General features: G+C 44.4%; 1 protein-coding gene across 1 annotated transcript in view; it reads right to left on the reverse strand.

The window, feature by feature from the left end:
* The window catches only part of cenpw (centromere protein W), a 33,898-nt gene extending 12,479 nt beyond the window's left edge, over positions 1 to 21,419 (reverse strand). Inside the window, exons 1-2 of the mRNA XM_085997192.1 lie at positions 21,232 to 21,419; positions 158 to 271 (exon numbers count right to left, since the gene is read on the reverse strand). Coding sequence (XP_085853318.1) covers positions 158 to 271; positions 21,232 to 21,324 — 207 coding nt within the window. The 5' untranslated portion in view covers positions 21,325 to 21,419. The remainder of the gene's footprint in view (positions 1 to 157; positions 272 to 21,231) is intronic.
* Between the last annotated feature and the right edge of the window lie 406 nt (positions 21,420 to 21,825).

Raw genomic sequence — 21,825 nt, forward strand, 5'->3', positions numbered from 1 at the left:
CTAAGATTTTAATAAAGCATATTGTGAAGTTTTTATACTGTGTCCACTGAAATGGATGCCCACTTAACATATCTGATAAAAAAGCTATCCCATTATTAGTGTGTAATTAATATTAAATAACATCAATTATTGCAACTTAAAAACATGTTTGTTTTACCTTTGCCACTTCCATGACATGGTTTGGTTGAATGGTAGCACTCTTTGATTCAACAGCTTTAGTCCTAGCCTCCACTGCCAGACGATGAAGGAACAAGAGACAGTTTAAATGTACCTATAATTCAAATAAAAATAGAATATTCTTTTTGTAAGGATAGATTGCCATCATTCAACAGAACAGGAGGAGGAGGAAAAAATTATGTACAGAACCCAAGCATTTGGCAGTACCAATGGTTTTGATATAACTGAATGGCTTGCTAAGTCACTTCAGAGGGCAGTTAAGAGTCAACCATGTTGGTGTGAGACTGGAGTCACATATTGGGGCAAGGACAGCAGGTTTTCTTCCCTAAAATGAACCAGTTGGTTTTCTTTGAAAATGATTACTTTTACTAGTACCAATATTATATTTCCAGATTTTAAAACAAATTCTCAAATTACTATGGTGATATTTGAACTATGCAATAACTAGGCGACTGTGATTTTTTTCTATGCTCGTGATACCAGATTTGTTCTTATGTCTTGTTCAAAATGCAAGCTTTGATTAGAGTTTGCAGAGCCACACTGGAATGTGCACAGGTCATTCTCATATTTTATTCTACCAGAGGAAGCATGTGCAAACACAAAATATCAGTCTCTACTGGAATAAACATTGAGGACATTTTCTAAAACAAAATATACATTTTTCAGAAGGCTGGGGCAGTACTGTGTACAGAAAATCACTCAATGTTCCCTCCCTTTTAACATGCCATCTTTTCTTGGCTCGTCTGTATTCAATTTACATAGCAGTAATGAAATTATAGTAGAGTTTGGAGATTTTACTTTAATCTCAGTGTATAGAAGATTACACAGACTTTCTCTATACTGTATGTACAGATATAAATAAATGTAATGCACAGCAGATACTTTGAAATTAGATCAATTCATTGTACACAGTAGGCTATATAAAAGCCAGATATTCTTGCAGGTTGATTTGGAAAACTATCAAAGCACTGTTTATCTGATTTCTGGTGGGTTTTTATTTAATTGAAAAAACATATCCAAAGGATCAAAAACAGACCTTTAGTAATGCACTATAGAAACTCAGATAAGCTGAATTGTAATGTGGAAGTTCTACTGTTAACAGTTTAAAAACCTTCAAAGAAGTTATTGCTGTCCCCATTATAGTATGATACAGGTGCCTGTTGTATTTTAGCATGCCAAAAATGATTTTTAAAAATTCAATGAATACAAGATATAGTAGTTGCAAGTACTTCACTGTGCTTACAGAGTAAATTAAAACTTCGGAGGATTAACTATTCCAAGGCTCCCTTTATATTTGTCAACAGTACAAAATAGTGTATGATACGCTGAAAAATTTAGTATGTTTTTCAGTGTTACATCTCTGAAATGTATCTCTACAAAATCATTATTTTTCAATAAAAGAATCTTTCCCTTGGATAAGAGTAATACAAATCTGGTCAAGCATTTTTTTTTTTTTTTTTTTTATAAACGTATTCCTGTCTTGGAGCATAAACCGAGATCAAAACTCAGCAGTGATGAGGAAAATATAAACGTTAAACATTAACTTTAACCATAAAACTCGAAAGTGGAAAATGTTTTTTTTGAATACAGATTACCTACCTAAAGTCTTCTCCATGCTTTGAATTAAGGGGCTCTCTGCTTATTGCAGGAGAAAGTTGTACAGTACCATTTGCTTGGGGAAAACTGCAAGGACATCCTCCCTTCACAATGTTTTGATATCAATGATTTTACCACACTGGAACAAAGACCATACCTCAACTACAAACCAGTTTATTTTGATCCCTACACCAAAGAAAAAGGAAGGAAGACGAAAGAGGCATATCTACTCTCAAGCAAGGGACAGAGTTTCTCTGTCATTTTTACCTAAATGTTGCAGAGAGTGGAAAAAAAGGTGACCTCCGATATAACCAGAAAGGAGGCACTGAAAATAATGGAGGCAAAAAGCAACCATTTTTCAGCCTGCTCAGAAGTTTACCTTGTGAGAGAAAAGCTTTGTAATGGAGTGTGGTGCAAGTTTGGACACTCCTTCAAGTAACTAATTTCCTGTTACATGCCGCTAAAAAAAAAATCTCAATAACCATTCTGATAACCTTATAATCCATGAGTTTCATTCCTGTGGATTATATTACCTTTTAATACACTATTTTTAAAACACTAAAAATGGACATTTTGAATCATTAATGATTGTTGTCCACAGGGCATTTTCATACAATGGTTTGGATTTGCAAACCAATTGAATATGGTTTTGGCCACTACTAATTCCATACATGTACATGTGACTACAAAACTACTGGAAAATGTAACTAGAATTTATAACAGTCCTCGTGAGGCCTGATGTTCACATTTCTTTCAATTACTGTATTTCTGTTAACACATCACATAATGGGAATATACCAGCCGTAACTCTTTTCCGTGACGAATGAACACAGCACACAAAACTGGGATGAGAAACAATCTTGACAATCATCTAAATGCACTAATTATAATGTTTAAAATGTTATTTTATTAAAAGAATTAATGAAAAGTATAAATAGGAAATGGGGCTAACTTCCAAAGAACAAATACAGTATTTGTCCAATGACAAACGCCGTGCCACTCGACTTGTGTGCTTCTACAAAGGTCTAGACGGTTGGATTATTGATTGCAACTATTTTAATTTAGTGTAATCTCTACTTTAGTGCACAGCATGCAACTTGGGGAAATATCTAGTATGAAGCAAAGCTCATCCAAACATGCTGCAATTGATTTTGTTGCTAGAAATCTAACCAACATTCTCATTAAATAAATAAATTGAACGGCATCAAAACTATACCTAAACACAAGACCATCAACTTCTCGCACATTTTAAAGCTGCAGAAAATCAAGATGAACAGCTTTAAATACTCCTCCATCAATGTCATTCACATAGCTTCCAATATGCATAATAATGTACACAGTTCACAAGTCTGACTCGGAATATTTCCTATTTAGAAAGACTTTGTGTACTGCCCAATATCTTTTTACACAGAAATCAAAAACACATTCTAAAGTTGCATTCCCCATAAACTGCATTTACATACAAAAAACAGCAAGCTTCAATTCCATTTACAGCATTAATGTATTGAAGCTGAAGCACTTAACCCATTGCCAGCTGAAAATCAATTTGAACACAGCAGAATCCTTGTGCAGTATACAAAGGATTAATAATCACAACTAAATTGTGAGCTAAAGAGCTTCATATTAAAGATCCAATCACACAAAGAGGTAAGCTCTACCATTTAATTCTGGCAAAATGTATGCTCTAGAAGTGTTTTCCAATACATTAGCCACTAATCGATAATTGGGAATCTAGATGTGACAAATTACATGTGTGATTAGTAAATTAAAAAATGAGTAATAGACACTTGTTGGGCATGTGGTCTCAATACTAGTTCACATGGTGTATGCATGTATACTTCGGCATTTGTGTGTGTTTGTTGGTAAAATGCTAACAGGGGAAGCAGAGTATGAGAGTTTTTTGATTGTTGTGTGTGCTTTACTTCCTTGGTTATTGCTTAATGGTTATCAGCTACTGTAATATGGTGTGTAACAGGTGAAAATGCTGGACTTCAGCACCATGGAAATACCAGGAACATTGTATGGAGAGGGAAGCTGTCTTTGTGGTCAGCTTGACTGATAACTGCTCCAGGCCAGAAGAATGCAAGCCCAAGCAATGATGAGTAGCTCGAACAGAGCACATCATGACAAAGGGCAAGTAGCATTCAACTGTGTTCTGGATGGAGAGCAGGAGTGGGTTTGGCATGTCTCATTGTGCGAGTCAACATTCTCAGCAACCACTCTGATGAAGTCAAAGTACTGCTCGCAACTGCTGGACAAAAACATGGTGTGTTTCATGTTAGAATTCAACATTCTGGTGAAAGAGGAGACTGCAAAGTCTTCCAGTGAATGATGTTAGAACTTTGTTAAATAAATATACATGAAGTACATTTACTTGTATTGTGTTGAAGACGTTTTCCACTAAAATTAGTATATGTGGGTAAAGTGGTGTCACTGAGGCCATGTCTGTAGCTAGTCAGCAATTTCTACTGGACAGCACTGCTCTACATCACCTGCTACATCACAGCATAAAACAATGGGCACCATCCCATATGTAATGTGTAATGGTCCTCAATTTTTGATTTGTGCTATCCTCCACATTCAATTGGTAAATAAGCCACCCAACAGTAGAAGAGGGAAAAAATATCCAGAGAAACCACTTTTTGGCTGAAACCTGGAAGTATTTCATTTCTGTTCCATTCAAGAGTGCCCCCACATGGCCATCTTCAGTTTTCTACCAGAAGAAATAATCTGTACAAGACTCGCTGATAGAAAATACAGTCCAAATTTCCCCTATAGGCCCAATTTTACTTTTTCAAGATAAAGTCATAGCTAAAAGTCATTTATAAAAAGTACAGAACAAAAACTAGGATCTACAATCTTAATGTGATAGCAAGACGATAAAGCACCAGTAACAGCACATGTTGAACTGAGGAATCCAGACATGCCTCAGACCAAGGTGCAGTGGACAGCGCACTGGGATTTATGGTCAGTTGAGGATTACTTCAGTCAATGAAGGAGTCAAATATATATATTATATTATATACTGTGAATAACTAATTCTATATACCAAAGGTAACCTTCCCAAATTACATCTCGAAGAAGGCAGGCTGCATAAACTCTAGCAGAGTAATTCTTTGCTAAAACCATCTTCAGCTGCATCATTGATGACCTTCCCTCCATCATAAGGTCAGATAAGGATGTTCGCTGATGACTGCACAGTGTTCAGCGCCATTCACAATTCCTCAGATAATGAAGCAGTCCATGCCCGCATGCAACAAGACCTGGACAACGTTCAGGCTTGGGCTGATAAGTGGCAGGTAACATTCGCGCCACGGAAGTGCCAGGCAATGGCTACCTCCAAGAGAGTCTAAACACCGCCCCTTGACATTCAATGGCATTACCATCACCATCATCATGGGGGTCACCATTGACCAGAAACTTAACTGGATCAGCCATATAAATATTGTGGCAACAAGAGCAGGTCAGAGACTAGGTATTCTGTGGCGAGTATCTCTCCTCCTGACTCCCCAAAGACTTTCTACCATCTACAAGGCACAAGTAAAGAGTGTGATGGAATACTCTCCATTTGCCTGGATGAGTGCAGCTCCAACAACACTCAAGAAGCTCACCATCCAGGACAAAGCAGTCCGCTTGATTGGCACTCCCTCCACCACCGGTGCACCGTGGCTGCAGTGTGCACCATCTACAAGATGCACTGCAGCAAATCACCGTGGCTTCTTCGGCAGCACCTCCCAAACCCGCGACCTTTCACCTAGAAGGACAAGGGCAGCAGACGCATGGGAACACCATCACCTCCAAGTCACACATCATCCTGACTGAGAAGATTCTGCTTATTAAAAAGGTCATATTCAAAGAGGTTGCTTCGACATTAAAGAATTCCATGTATAAAGGTGAGGTCTTGTAGCCATTCTTCAATTTTCTATTCATTGCGTCGCTACAGAACGGGGTGGACAGAGCTTTGTAAGCATGAAGCATATACATGTATCACCATAATCTGTCTTTCTAAAAGTTTTCAAGAGAAGCTCCAAGAACTCCAGATTCTCTCTTTAAAACAAAGTTATACTGTAGTGTAAATTGTTGGTGCTGCATATTAGCATATTATCTTACCTAAATTTCTGCTTCTATTATTTTATCCATTAACAAATCTGGACAATAGTTTCAGCCTTTATGCAGTTATCTAAGTGTGGTATTTTCCATCATCTGAGGTGACAGGAGCATCTTGTAAGCATCCTAGACATTCTTCAGTAAGCAATTTACCACAAGTGGGGTTCATTGCTCCCAACCATGGCAGAAATAAGGAAAAAGATACTGGGATAAAGCTCATACTGTAACACATCCCCAGCATTTCCTAAAGTGAAGAGAATCAAATGAGAGCAAATGTCCAAAAAAATGTCCTTAATTGTTTTTCTGAAATGACGAGTAACTGAAGAGAAACAATCAACCAGGATTAGAAGAGTACTATTGTTCTCCATTACTAAGGTGTCAAAGCCTCTTCGGTTCCCCCGCTGGTCCTTTTATAATGTTATACTAGCCTGGAGTACCCGGCGTTGCCGAGGGAACTGAAGAACCCTCTGCCATGTTTATAAAACTGTTGGGATTGAAGAAATTTTGCTAAGCACCCAGGAGATGGCTCTTTAACTTCGTTTTTTGTTAATGGGGATCGACAGTAGCCATATACTCCAGGTTTTACAGTTTTCCTTCTATGTGAATTTGGAGGTAGCAAGCAGAATTATAATTTTGCAATGTTATCATTGACATTAATGAGAGAGAGAGAGGGGAAGGAAAGAGGGAGAGAGAAGAGGAGAGAAAGAGGGAAGGAGATAGAGAAGAGAGGAAGACACCCCGGGGAAGGGGTTGGACCCGGAGCCCCCGTGCGCGGCCTAGCGCCTCAGGCCTGGCCCGACTCACCTCAGCTCAGCTCCCGCTCCGGCCCGCCGCCGCTCCATGGCAGAGGGTTGTTCAGTTCCCTCGGCAACGCCGGGTACTCAGAGCCCGGCTGCGGTGACCCGGTGCGCGGCCTAGCGCCTCAGGCCCGGCCCGACTCACCTCAGCTCCCGTTCCGGGCCGCCGCCGCCCCCCCGCTCGCTGTCTCTCGGGCCGCGCGGTTCTCTCTGTCTCTGTATCTCTTTTCCCGGTCCCGCACTCACGGCAGGCAGCAGGCTTAGGCCCCGCCCACACATGCCATGAAACGCCCCCCGTGACGCATCATACCGCGGTTCCCCCGTAGGATTGGTCAACCATCATGTCACTCAACGTTAATGAGCTGAAATGAGCGGATTTTGTCCTTTTTTTCGTAAACTGTCCGAAAAATTTTTGTCTGACCAAAAAATAAACACATCTATGACACTCCCCTAATCATAAGCTTTCTTTTGATATAGCATATGTGTAGGTACGCTCTATAACTTTTGAGTTTACCGCACGCATACACACAGACAGACAGACTCATCATCATTTATATATATAGAAGATAAGAGAAGAGATGAACACAGCGTTATAATAATCTTGTAAAACGTTGGCCTGGAATTTGCAGTGGGTAATGCCCCATCTAAAACTGACCGCAACTTCAGGACTTAGCAGATGCTGTGGATGGGAATTCTGGATCTTACAAAGCTATAAGATCAGGAATCGCCACGGCGGACAGCATACTTTGATCCCCCAGAGCAACAGCATCAGGTAAGAGCTGAGAGCAGCAAGGGGATTATTAGAGAGCAGGGCAGAATGATTATGAGTATATGCAATGAAAATACAGATATATTTTCCCAATAGCCCTGGGAATCACTATTTTTGTTAACTGCGCACAACAAAACCTACCTGGTAAATACAGAACTTGAGCAGAATGCCATTGTGCCATGTTTTTGTAAATAAATAAAAAACGTTTTCAAACATCAAGAAGGTGCCTCGTAAGCTACATAATTAGACTGTACAGAGGTATTTTTCAGGATGGCTCATTTCCTAGAACAGTGTCCTTTGCAAACTGCACCTTATGTTTGCAGTCAAGACAAATTCATGTTGTGACACATGTGCAGAGATACAAACTTTTGTAATGCAATGTTTTCTTTTACGCTGCTGCAGTGACTACCTCCAAATTGGCATATTAAACATGTCGCAAAACGACCATTGATATGATCACAAGATAATTACTAATAGGGAAGGTGATTTTTAGTTCATTCATTCAACAAGACAATAAAAAGCTTCCCCCGCCGCCCCCAACCCATTGTGACATCAGGCTATTTCCTAATATCCCAGGTTTTCACCTCCACCAAACTCAGAGGTCCATTCCATGTATTAATCACTGCGAAGAACTTCCCGAATTCAGTCCCAAGCTCGCCTTTCATTAATTTGAACCCATGTTCCCTTGTCATACTCCTGCAATTTAGTCTGAAGTAATTTCCAGATTTACTTTTTCCATATTGTTTATCTTATATACCTGGAGATAGCAGATGCTCTAAGGATCATCTTCCGGAACTCCATTGACTCGGGAACAGTACCCGTGGATTGGAGGGTAGCTAATGTTACCCCAATATTTAAAAAGGGGGGTAGAGAGAAAGCAGGGAATTATAGACCAGTAAGCCTTACATCGGTTGTGGGCAAAATGCTAGAGTCCATTATTAAGGATAAAATAGCGGAGCACTTGACAAATGGGGAAAGGATCGGACAGAGTCAACATGGATTTACAAAGGGTAAATCGTGTTTGACTAATCTGCTGGAATTTTTTGAGGAAGTAACTGGTAAAATAGATGGGGGAGAGCCAGTGGATGTGGTGTACCTTGACTTCCAGAAAGCCTTCGATAAGGTTCCACACAAAAGATTATCATGCAAAATTAAGGCTCATGGGATTGGGGGCAAAGTATTAACGTGGATAGAGAACTGGCTGGCGGATAGAAAACAGAGAGTTGGAATAAACGGCTCGTTTTCGGAGTGGCAGGCAGTGACCAGCGGGGTGCCGCAAGGATCTGTCCTGGGACCCCAGCTGTTCACAATATATATAAATGATCTGGATCAGGGAATTGGATGCAATATTTCCAAATTCGCTGACGACACTAAACTAGGAGGAGGGGTGGGCTCTGATGAGGATGTCAGGAGGCTACAGTGCGATTTGGACAGGTTGGGGGAATGGGCGGATACGTGGCAGATGCACTATAATGTGGATAAATGCGAGGTTATCCACTTTGGGGGTAAAAACAGGAGGGTAGATTATTATCTAAATGGCAATAGATTGGGAGATGGGGAAGTGCAGAGGGACCTGGGTGTTCTTGTGCACCAGTCACTGAAGGAGAGCATGCAGGTGCAACAGGCGATTAAGGCGGCAAATGGTATGTTGGCCTTCATATCAAGGGGGTTCGAGTATAGGAATAGGGATACCTTACTACAGCTGTACAAGGTGCTGGTGAGACCGCATCTGGAGTATTGTGTACAGTTTTGGTCGCCCCATCTGCGGAAGGATGTTCTTGCCATGGAAAGAGTGCAGCGGCGATTCACCAGGCTGATACCTGGAATGGCGGGAATGACCTACGAGGAGAGATTGAATAGTTTGGGCTTGTACTCACTGGAGTTTAGAAGATTGAGAGGGGATCTCATCGAAACATATAAAATTATGGCAGGCCTGGACAGGCTGAATTCAGAGAGAATGTTTCCAATGGCAGGGGAGCACAGAACCAGGGGCCACAGTCTAAAAATAGCGGGCAAATCATTTAAAACAGAGATGAGGAAGAATTTCTTCACTCAAAGAGTGGTGAGCCTGTGGAATTCCCTGCCACAGAGGGCTGTGAAGGCTAATTCAATAAATATTTTCAAGAGAGAATTGGATATATTTCTGAAGGCTAAGGGGATTAAGGGTTACGGAGAAAAGGCGGGGACGGGGTACTGAACTGGTAAGATCAGCTATGATCTCAGACGAAGATCAGCCATGATCTCATTGAATGGCGGAGCAGGCTCGAAGGGCCGAATGGCCTACTCCTGTTCCTATCTCTATGTTTCTATGTTTCTAATCTCTCCTTTCAAGGCTAAAAGGCCAGGTTTTCACAGACTTTCCTCATAACTCAAGACGTGGGGATCAGTCTTGTGGCTCTTTCCAATACTACCTACAGCATTTGAATGGTGCTGTGCTGCGATGAACAGAGCTATGCGCAGTGCTAGAGGTGTGGTCTGACCACATGACTTCCTCTGACTTACAAGCTACTGTTTTTGCTAGAGTACAGCTTTGTTCATTACTGCTGTGCATTGGTTGGACGTGTCGCGTCTACCAAGAACCCCAAGCTCTCTGTTGACATCACCCACACCTATTTGATTATTACTCCTTAGCTTACCTTCTCTTGTCATCATCCCAGGCTACATTTCCTCTTCAACAAGCCCATGGCTACCTTCTGTGCTTCTCTCAGCATTCTCCAACAGGCCCATTGTAGCACTTGTCACTGCCTTAAGAGCAACAACCCCAACTACTCCATCCTCCGGTCTTGCCAAATCATCTCATGCAGTGCACTTCCTGGGGGTCAGCTTCTCCAATCTCCTCCCACCCCTCTTGCCACCAACCAGACATTCCTCAGTCATTCTATATTTGCTTCCAGAAAATTGCTTAGTCACAAACAAAGCCCTTACTCTGCACAATCTCATTGCAGGCGATCGCTTGTTATGCTAGAACTGACATACACAAATGACTCTTTCCGCTGACAGAAGCCTACCCACCAGGCTATACCTTTTATCGCCACCCAGACCAAGCCACCATGGTAATGGTGTGGACCCTCATCTTCAAATCAGATTAATTTCTCTCCCTTACTGCTCCAGCACCTTCTCCTCATTCAAGCATCCCACCCTCTCCCACTTTTCATTTGAAATCTGCCATTCACCACACCCACAAGCCCCACAGCAACTTTCTACCGAGAGTCTCCCTTTCTCATTCCTCAGCCTCGCTACCGAATGACACCTCATTCTAGGTCATTTCAATCTTTACCTCAACACCCCTAGCTCTTTCTCCTCCAAATTCACCATCCTCATATCCTCAATTTCCCCCCTCATATCAACTCCACCATCAACCTCTTCATATCTTGTGGCCTGTCTGCATCTGTGGTCGCAATCTCTGACAATTATAATACATCATTAATGTAGAAAAAAAAGCCTAAACTGCTTGATGAAGGCATAAGAAAGAAAATGGACATCAAGCCAAAGATGATATCAGGAGGGGTGACCAAAAGCTTAGCCAGGCAGGTGGATTTTAAGGAGTGTCTTAAAGGTGGAGAGGTTTTTGGAAGAAATTCCAAAGCATAGGGCCGAGGCAGATGAAGGCACAGACGCCGATGGTGAGGTGAAGGGAGGGGACTAGACAAGAGGCCAGAGTTAGAAATGAGAGTTGATTGGGGGAAGGCGGTGTGGAGGAGGAGCAGTTACAGAGATAGGGAAGGTTGAGGCCAATAGAATTTAAATATGAGGTTCTCTAGAACTATTTTGTCATCTCACTTATCATCCACATTGCCCAACCCACCTATAACGCCACTATTTGCACCATTCGTCCTTGGGGGAAAAAAAACTTTCCCCCACCTTAAAGTTTCTGTTGATAGGGGCAGGATCATTCCATCCAAAGATTGGTCAAAAGTTTAGAAAAGGTACATATTTTGAATTTGTCATTAGGAAATTAGCTTTGCGGGCCTCACTTCTACCTATATGCCAGGTGCAAACAAGATGGAAATATCGGGATTACTAGTAGTTGACATCATTCCCTCAGCTCCGTCTTCTCTTCTGACATCAGGGCTGAAGGTGGTGGGCATGTGCCCCCTGCCCTAATTTCTTATTAGCGAGAGAAAAAAAGTGGTGGAAACCCAGCAGAACCGTTCCATCACAATTTCATCCGCCGCCCCCCCCCCCCCCCCACCCACCCACCGCCGCCCCGCCCCCCCAGTATACAGAACGGTATTGCATTCCCAGGCCCAAGAATTTTGGAACCATTGTCTTTGGCTCCTGCCACAAACTCTTCTCCTTTGTCAGCAATTCCAGACCCCTTCTCCGCCACTGTATCAGACTCAACCAAACCATTCACGACCTCTGATTCCGGCTCGACCGAGTTGAGCTTCAGTCCTAATATCCTCACCAGCAGGCTCAAGGGATTGAATGGCCTACTCCTGTTTCTACGTTCCTATGAAAAGATTTCTTATTTCCATCTCTGCAAGACTTTCCCACTTTACTTCTAGGCCATGAAGCCCTTATAATTTGTCACCTCCAGATTGGATTGCTGCAACTCTTTCCTAGCTGTCCTCCCATCATCCACAAAGTCCAACTTGAACAAAACAGCTGCATGCAGGCCTCCCACGTCAAGTCCCACTTACCCAAAACCTCTGTCCTCGCTGTCCGACACTGACTCTCCATCCCACAAAGCTGCACATTTAAAATCCTTGTAAAGAAAGAACTTGCATTTATACAGCGCCTTCATGACCTCAGATGTCCAAAAGCGTTTTACAGCCAATTAAGTACTTTTTAAAACGTGGCAATTTGCGCACAGCAAGCTCCCACAAACAGCAATGTGATAATGACCAGATAATCTGTTTTAGTGATGTTGATTGAGGGATAAATATTGGCTGGGACACGGGGAGAACTCCCCTGCTCTTCTTCAAAATAGTGCCATGAGATCTTTTACGTCCATGTGACATCAAGAAACGGCTGAGCGCACTGGATACAACAAAGTCTATGGGCCCCAACAACATCCCAGCAGTAGTGAAGACTTGTGCTCCAGAACTAGCCACACCTCTAGCCAAGGTGTTCCAGTACAGCTACAACACTGGCATCTACCTGACAAAGTGGAAAATTGCCCAGGTATGTCCTGTCCACAAAAACCAGGACAAATCCAATCCAGCCAATTACCACCCCGTCAGCCTACTCTCAGTCAGTCCGCATGCAGCAAGACTTGGACAACATTCAGGCTTTGGCTGATAAGTGGTAAGTAACATTCGTGCAACACAAGTGCCAGGCAATGACTATCTCCAACAAGAGAGTCTAGCCACCTCCCCTTGACATTCAACGACATTACCATTGCTGAATCCCCACCATCAACATCCTGGGGGTTACCATTGACCAGAATGGTAGCATAGTGGTTATGTTACTGGACTAGTAATCCAGAGGTCCTGGACTAATAATCAGGCAATGCGAGTTCAAATCCCACCACGGCAGCTGAGGAATTTAAATGTAGTTGATTAAGTAAATCTGGAATAAAAAGCTAGCATCAGTAATGGTGACCAAGAAACTATTGGATTGTCGTAAAAACCCATCTGGTTCACTAATGTCCTTTAGGGAAGGAAATCTGCCATCCTTACCTGGTCTGGTCTTTATGTGACTCCAGACCCACAGCAATGTGGCTGACTCTGAACTGCCCTCTGAAATGGCCAAGCAAGCCACTCAGTTGTACACAACCACTATGAAAAACAATAAGAATAAAACCGGTCAGACCACCGGCATCAACGGCACACCCAGCCTTCACGAACATCTGGGGACTTGTGCCAAAAATTGGGAGAGCTGTCCCACAAACTAGTCAAGCAGCAGCCTGACAGTCATACTCACAGAATCATACCCTTCAGCCAATGTCCCAGATTCCTCCATCACCATCACAGAGGTGGCAGCAGTGGTATATGGCTGGGAGGGAGTGGCCCTGGGAGTCCTCAACATTGACTCCAGACCCCATGGCATCAGGTCAAACATGGGCAAGGAAACCTCCTGCTGATTACTGTAGTGTATGTGCCTTTAAGAGCCCCATGTGTACTGTAATGCCGGTAATGGCCACTCGGGCTATATAAGCCTGTATATTGTGTTGTATCAGTTAGTTTCCCTCCAGACTTTGTTTAGTAAACACCTGTGAAACCAACTCCTGTCTTCAGTGTCTCTATCAACACACAGACACAACAGTGGCTACGAATTGGAAACGGACTTACCTGCAATTCGGCAGCACCTCAAGGACATCGATTCCTCTGGCGTCCAAGGTTGAAGAGAAATCAAGAAAAAGAGAAAGCTGTGGTTTCGCCAGCTAGCGGCAAGTACTGCAATAATCCTTCCTGGGCGTCGGGCTGGGGCTCCAGCGGCTGGCTTGCAGCTAGGCCAAGCAGCGAAAGCGGAGGCAAGCAGTAACAGATGGGGAGGGAGCACTCGGGAGACGGCCGGCGCTGCAAGCAGGTCGGCGTTCAGACCGAGAGAGAGAGTCCGGCGGGAACGAGTCTCCAACTGTAAATAAATAAATAAAAAGAACGGAAACCGCGGGAAACAGCGTCGTCATCGGCAGCAGCGACGGGGAAGCGCCATATCTTTTCTGCAGAAAAGAAAGAAAAGCGCGGGAAGTGCCATTTTTTTTCTAGGATGCCTAAGTCTGGCAATATTGATGCTTTTGATAACAAGATAGAGGATTGGACCACATATGTGGAAAGAGTGGAGATATATTGCACCGCAAATGGAATAGAAGATGAAAAAAAAGCTTCAGTACCTCTAAATCTAATGGGCGCAAAGACATACAAGCTGTTACGAAACTTAATCACTCCAGCCGAACCGATGGACAAGAATTTTAAGGAGATTGTTGATACCCTACACTGCCAATTCGAGGCAGGACTGGCAGATTCTCTACGAGACAAATTCGTCTGCAGTCTCCTAAGTGAAGGAACACAAAAAAGGCTACTTTCTGAGAAAGATTTGACACTGGACAAGGCTTTCAGTGCAAGAGGAGCTGCAGAGATACAGCAAAAGCCACAGGACTTCGGCACCCATGAAATGACACGGGGTTTCGAGAGATGTTATCGCTGCGGCAGATCCACCCATGACCAGAGGGACTGCTGGTTCAAGGACAAAGCATGCAGGCAATGCAGAAAGATGGGACACATTACACGTGTATGCCGATCTGGAAACAAAAAATCCACTAACAGAAAAAAAATCAATAAGGAAAAGCACAGAAAGGTACAAATGATGACGGACATTAGCTCCGAAGAACAGAAGAGCGATAGCGACTCCGGAAACAAGAGACTAAGCTCTCTCAAATTACATAATGTAATTGCCAAAGAAGATTACCAGACCATTTGGGTTACCCTCACAATAGCAGGGTCCCCAGTTAAAATGGAGCTAGATACAGGATCAGCTCTGACCGTCATAAATCGACGGGATTACATGCGGCTATTTCCGCATATACCTTTAAAAGACACATCCATTATCTTGAAAACATATATGGGGCAGAAAGTATACCCCAAAGGAAAAATAAGGGTGCCTGTTGTATACAACGGCAAAGAAATACAGAAGTTGTATTTATACGTTCTACAAGGTGGTGGTCCACCGCTGTTGGGACGTGAATGGATCAGGAAAATACGTTTAGACTGGCACTCCATTCAGGCACTGACGGTGACCAGTAAGGAAAAAAATGGTGATGACGTCATACCTGAACGATTAAAAGACATCTTGGCCAACGCCAAGGAAGTGTTTCAAGAGAAACTAGGAACCTTGAAAGGCATCACCGCCTCAATAAAAGTGGAAGGTGCGGCAATTCCCAAGTTTTTTAAGGCAAGACCGGTGCCATACGCAATTCGTCCAGCAGTCGAGGCAGAGCTGGAGAATTTGGAAAAGGCAGGCGTATTATCCAAAATAGATTGGAGCGAGTGGGCAACACCCATCGTCCCGGTCATGAAGAAAACTTTGAATAATGATAAATCTGAAGAACAGAGAAAAATTCGCATCTGCGGAGACTTCAAGGTGACTGTAAACCCGGTCCTTCACACGGTACAGTATCCTCTTCCGAGGATAGAAAATATTTTCGCCTCACTATCCGGAGGGAAACGTTTCACCAAAATTGACTTGGCACAGGCTTATCTACAGATGGAGGTTGAAGAGGCCTCTAAAAAGTATCTCACGATAAATACACACAAAGGCCTGTACCAGTACAATCGACTGGTTTTCGGAGTAGCATCCGCTCCAGCTATCTGGCAAAGAGCTATGGAGCAAGTCCTCCAAGGGATTCCGGGGACTCAATGCTACCTAGACGACATCCTTGTAACAGGAGAAAACGACAACGAGCACCTTGCCAATTTGGAGCAGGTGCTCACTAGGCTGAGAGCACGGGGCCTACGAGCAAATCGCCCCAAGTGCGAATTTTTCCAGAATCAAATATCATATTGTGGCCACATAATTAATAAGGAAGGGTTGCATAAGTCACCTGAAAAAATTGAAGCGGTCATAAAAGCCCCAGCACCAGAAAATGTTTCACAATTAAGGTCGTTCCTGGGATTAATAAATTACTATCATAAATTTTTACCGAACTTATCAACTCTTCTACACCCTCTTAATGAACTGCTACAAACAGGAGTAATTTGGAAATGGAGCGAAGACTGTAAACGTGCCTTCCATAAATGCAAAGACGTTTTGGCTCATTACAACCCATCACTGCCAATCAGACTGGCGTGCGATGCATCCCCTTACGGCGTAGGAGCAGTATTATCGCATAAATTCCCTGATGGATCGGAACGGCCGATAGCTTTTGCGTCACGCTCATTGAACTCAGCTGAGCGTAACTATGCCCAAATCGACAGGGAAGCACTCAGCCTGGTATGGGGAGTGAAGAAATTCAACCATTACCTACACGGACAAAAATTTACCTTGTTGACTGACCATCAACCACTCATCTCCATATTCAACCCTAAAAAGGGTGTTCCCATTATGACAGCGCAAAGGCTACAGAGGTGGTCCCTTTTCCTAGGGGCACACCAATACAACATAGAATACAAAGGATCAAAACAGCATGGGAATGCTGACAGGTTATCGCGCCTACCGTTGCCAACAGTAGAAGAAGCACCTACCGTAGACCCAGTGGAGATTTTCCACTCTACCATAGTCGAATGTCTACCAGTAACAAATTCTGCCATTGAAAGGGAAACTAGAAATGACCCGACTCTCTCACGAGTCTACGATTTAACAGTGAAGGGATGGCCAGCACATGGCGAACCACTGTTGCCAGCATTCTCGCAAAGAAGAGAACAGCTGTCAGTGTGCCAAGGAACCTTGATGTGTGGACCCAGAGTGGTGATTCCACCCAAACTCCAGGATAAAGTTCTAAAGGAGCTTCACGAGGGGCATCTGGGTGGAGTGAAAATGAAGAACCTAGCCAGGGCATTTGTATGGTGGCCAGGTATCGATGGAGACATCGAAGAAATGACCAAGAGCTGCCTAGGATGCCAGAAGGTCCAAAACGCTCCACCACAAGCCCCTCTACATCCATGGGAGTGGCCCTCATCCCCCTGGCAAAGGGTACACATCGACTTTGCTGGTCCATTTATGGACTCAATGTTCTTAATCGCGGTTGATGCACACTCCAAGTGGCCGGAGGTAATAAAGATGTCCTCCACCACCACGGAAAAAACCATCACAGTATTAAGGACCATATTTGCCAGGAATGGGCTGCCGGAACAGATCTGTTCTGATAATGGACTGCAATTTGTGTCTGAAGAATTCAGGAAGTTCTTAAAAAACAATGGGGTGAAGCACTACACGTCCGCCCCACACCATCCCGCCACCAATGGATTGGCTGAAAGGTTTGTCCAGACCTTCAAGGCGGCCATAAAGGCAATGGGTAATGAAGACATAAAACTTCAGCACAAGGTGGATAACTTCTTGTTCGCATACAGGAATGCAACACATATGGTTACAAACCAAACTCCCGCCATGATGTTCTTCAATAGAAACCTAAGATGCCGGCTGGATTTGATCAAGCCAAACATCAGAAGGGACGTGGAGAACCGGCAATTTCAAGGCATGAATGAAAGGCCAACTAGAACCTTCCAGATAGGTCAACAAGTTTTGGCCCGGGACTACCGTACCGAGAAATGGCAGCCTGGAACTATCTGCACACGACTAGGACCGCTGATGTATACCGTAGACATCAGAGAAAGCATAATAAGGCGCCATGCTGACCAAATCATAGAGTCATCCGAAAAGGGACAACCTACACCACAACTCTATACGCCTAATGATGAAGTAGAGATACCCATATCTACCTCCGATCCGGTGATACTGGAACCCGATGAACCCGACACTGGCATTCAAGCCGAGTCAGCCTTGCCAAAAGAACCTACTACACCACCAGAAACTACTACACCACCGAGGCGTTATCCGGACCGAGTCAGGAAGCCTCCAGAGAGACTGACTTATAATTAATTAACTGCCGCAATGTGTAGATTATTTTTCTTGTAACATGTAATTAATGATTACTTAAAATATTATGTACTGGTTGGCTAAAAGGGGAGGAATTGTAGTGTATGTGCCTTTAAGAGCCCCATGTGTACTGTAATGCCAGTAATGGCCACTCGGGCTATATAAGCCTGTATATTGTGTTGTATCAGTTAGTTCCCCTCCAGACTTTGTTTAGTAAACACCTGTGAAACCAACTCCTGTCTTCAGTGTCTCTATCAACACATGGACACAACAATTACCACCTACTGCCCAGGTCTCCAAAAAGCAGGGCAAATCCAATCCAGCCAATTACCGCCCCATCAGTCTACTCTCAATCAACAGCAAAGTGATGGAAGGTGGCGTTGACAGTGCTATTAAGCGGCACTTACTCAGTAATAACCGGCTCACCGATGCCCATGCCCAGTTTGGGTTCCGCCAGGACCACGCGGCTCCAGAGTTCATTATAGTCTTGGTCCAAACATGGACAAATGAGCTGAATTCCAGAGGTGAGGAGAGAGTGACTGCCCTGGACATCAAGGCAGCATTTGACCGAGTGTGGCATCAAGGAACCCAAGTAAAATTGAAGTCAATGGGAATCAGGGGGGAAACTCTGCACTGGCTAGTCATACCCAGCACAAAGGTAGATGGTTGTAGTTGTTGGAGGACAATCATCTCAGCACCAAAACATCGCTGCAGGAGTTCCTCAGGGCAGTGTCCGAGGCCCAAGCATCTTCAGTTGCTTCATCAATGACCTTCCCTCCATCATAAGGTCAGAAGTGGGGATGTTCGCTGATGATTGCACAGTGTTCAGTTCCATTTGCAACTCCTCAGATAATGAAGCAGTCCGTGCCTGAATGCAGCAAGACCTGGATGACATTCAGGCTTGGGCTGATAAGTGGCAAGTCACATTTGGACCACACAAGTGCCAGTCAATGACCATCTCCAACAAGAGTGTCTAACCACCGCCCCTTGACATTCAATGGTATTACCATCACCGAATCCCCCACCATTAACATCCTGGGGAGTCACCATTGACCAGAAACTTAAATGGACCAACCACATAAATACTGTGGCAACAAGAGCTGGTCAGAGGCTAGGCCTAACTCCCCAAAGCCTTTCCATCATCGACAAGGCACAAGTCAGGAGTGGAATACTCTCCACTTGCCTGGAAAAGTGCAGCTCTAACAACACTCAAGAATCTTGACATCATCCAGGACAAAGCAGCCCGCTTGATTGGCACCCCATCCACCACCTTATACATTCACTTCTACCACCACCGTCGCACCGTGGCTACAGTGTTTAGCATCTACAAGATGCACTGCAGCAACTCACCAAGGCTTCTTCGGTAGCAGCTCCCAAACCTGCACCCACTACCACCTAGAAGGACAAGGGCAGCAGGTGCATGGGAACACCACCACCTCCAGATTCCCCACCATCCTGACTTGGAAATATATCACCATTCCTTCACCGTCACAGGGTCAAAATCCTGGAACTCCCTCCCTAACAGCACTGTGGGAGTACCTTCACCACAAGGACTGCAGCTGTTCAAAAAGACGGCTCACCAACACCTTCTCAAGGGCAATTAGGGATGGGCAATAAATGCTGGCCTTGCCAACAACGCCCACATCCCAGGAACAAAAATTTTAAAAAGAAACTTAACTGGACCAGCCACATAAATACTGTGGCTACAAGAGGCTGGATATTCTGTAGCAAGTGACTCATCTACTGACTAATGTTCCCTTTAAGCTGCGCAACTGCGCAGCAATCTGCAGACCCCATGCAGTTGGCTCAACGGCGTTCTAATGGTAAAAACCGGGCATACGCGGTAATTTGATTCGGCCGCGCAGCCCCTTAAAGGGGCCGCACACCCAAAAAAAAATTAGCGGGAACATTGATCCTCACTCCCCAAAGCCTTTCCACCAACCTCAAAACACAAGTCAGGAGTGTGACAGAACACTCACCACTTGCCTATTTGAGTGCAGCTCCAACACTGAAGAAGATCAACGCCATACAGGACAAAGCCGCCCTTTTGATTGGCACCCCATCCACCACATTCATTTCCTCAATCACCAGCGAACCGTGGCTGCAGTGTGTACCATCTACAAGATGCATTGCAGCAACTCGCCAAGGCTTCTTCGACAGCACCTCCCAAAACTACCATCTAGAAGGACAAGGGCAGCAGGTGCACGGGAACACCAACACCTCCAAGTCTCACATCATCCTGACTTGGAAATATGTTGCCATTCCTTCATCACCGCTGGGTCAAAATCCTGGAACTCCCCAACAGCACTGTAGGAGTACCTTCACCACAGGGACTGCAGCCGTTCAAGGCGGCGGCTCACCGCCACCTTCACAAGGACAATTAGGGATGAGCAATAAATGCTGGCCTTGCCAGCGATGCCCACATCCCACAAATTAATAAAAAAAGGGCAGACAGGGCCATAGTTTAACGTCTCATCCGAAGGATAGCACCTCTGACAGTGCAGCGTGCCCTCAGCACTACACTTGGAGTGTCAGCCTAGATTTGTGAACTTCAACTCAGAGGAGAGTGTGCTACCCACTGAGCCACAGCTGACAATCAATTTTAAATCCCTTCACACTCAATTTATATCCCTTCACATCCTCACCCAGTATTTCCTCCAACCCTGTACCCACCTTCTCCAGACACTGTCCATCCCACCCACTTTCCCCCACCACCAGTGTGGACTCCCTGGAATCTCCTCCATCTCCCTCTCCTCCATAAACACCCTCCAGAAAACTCATCTTTGACCAAGTTTGCCCAATCCACCCTCCCTTTCTTGGCCCAGCACCCGTGTTTCTGCCTTGGCACTTAGCCACATTTTTGACACAATTCAGTCACCGCAAACGCGGGGCAGTAACTGCGTGGTGACCATTGCCCCAGAGCCACTCCGAACAGAAACATCTCCCAACATACCACCGCCCTGTTGTTTTGGTGCCACTTGATGCTTATTTTGGCATCTTTTTAGTTAGATTGGACCATCCCATATTAGTGATGCCCTGAAAGGGGCGCTTGTTGTGATGACTGTTGCTTGGTTGTCCTGGGGCAACCCAGCGTCACCCTCATTGGTCCATCAAAAAAGGCCCAACACATCAGGATCAGGGGCCGGGGCCTCCCATCACCGGCAACAGGCCCGGAGCCGCCCCCGCCCGGCGCTGACACTGGGAGAGAAGGGACTATATGCTGTAGGTGGTAGGCCCGAGTCAGAAGCTTTGGGCGGGTGTGAGTGAGGAGGGCGCGGGGCCGCGGCAGCGGCGGGTGGACGGGCTCACCATGATGTGAATGTCCTTGCTGAGCTTCAGATGCGGTTTATGCCTCCTGATAACGGCCTGCAGTCTGCTCCGTGGCACCGCGCGCTTCACCATGGCGGGCGCTCAGAACCCGCACATTCAAAACTCGGCGCGAGCCGCCAACCGCCGCGCCCTGACGTCACGGACGCCAAGCCAAGCCCCGCCCCGCCGTGCATGAGTCGCGCAGTGAGTGTTGATGGTCAGTATATGATTATTAATTAATTAATTACTCGGAGCACAATTGTCTTCTCTTTGGCTTAACTGTTTGTTCCAAGGTTCTAAATCTTCTCCCTGCTTGAAAAAGTATAATCATTTTAACATTTTCTTTTAAAAAAACACTTTATCTTTCAATAAATAAGTTCTTACAACTTTTAACATTTTCTTTAAAAAAAGCACTTTATCTTTCAATAAACAAGTTGTTATTGCAACTTTTAACGAAATTAATCAATGTAAAAATCTATAAGAATGTGGGACTCGCTTCCACAAGGAGTAGTTGATGCAAATAGCCTAGATGCATTTAAGGGGAAGCTAGTTAAGTACGCAAAGGAGAAAGGAATAGAAGGTTATGTTGATAGG

The sequence above is a fragment of the Somniosus microcephalus genome, chromosome 9 (assembly GCF_052327205.1).
Source record: "Somniosus microcephalus isolate GS21.2 chromosome 9, FLI_Smic_1.0, whole genome shotgun sequence".
Taxonomy (NCBI): domain Eukaryota; kingdom Metazoa; phylum Chordata; class Chondrichthyes; order Squaliformes; family Somniosidae; genus Somniosus; species Somniosus microcephalus.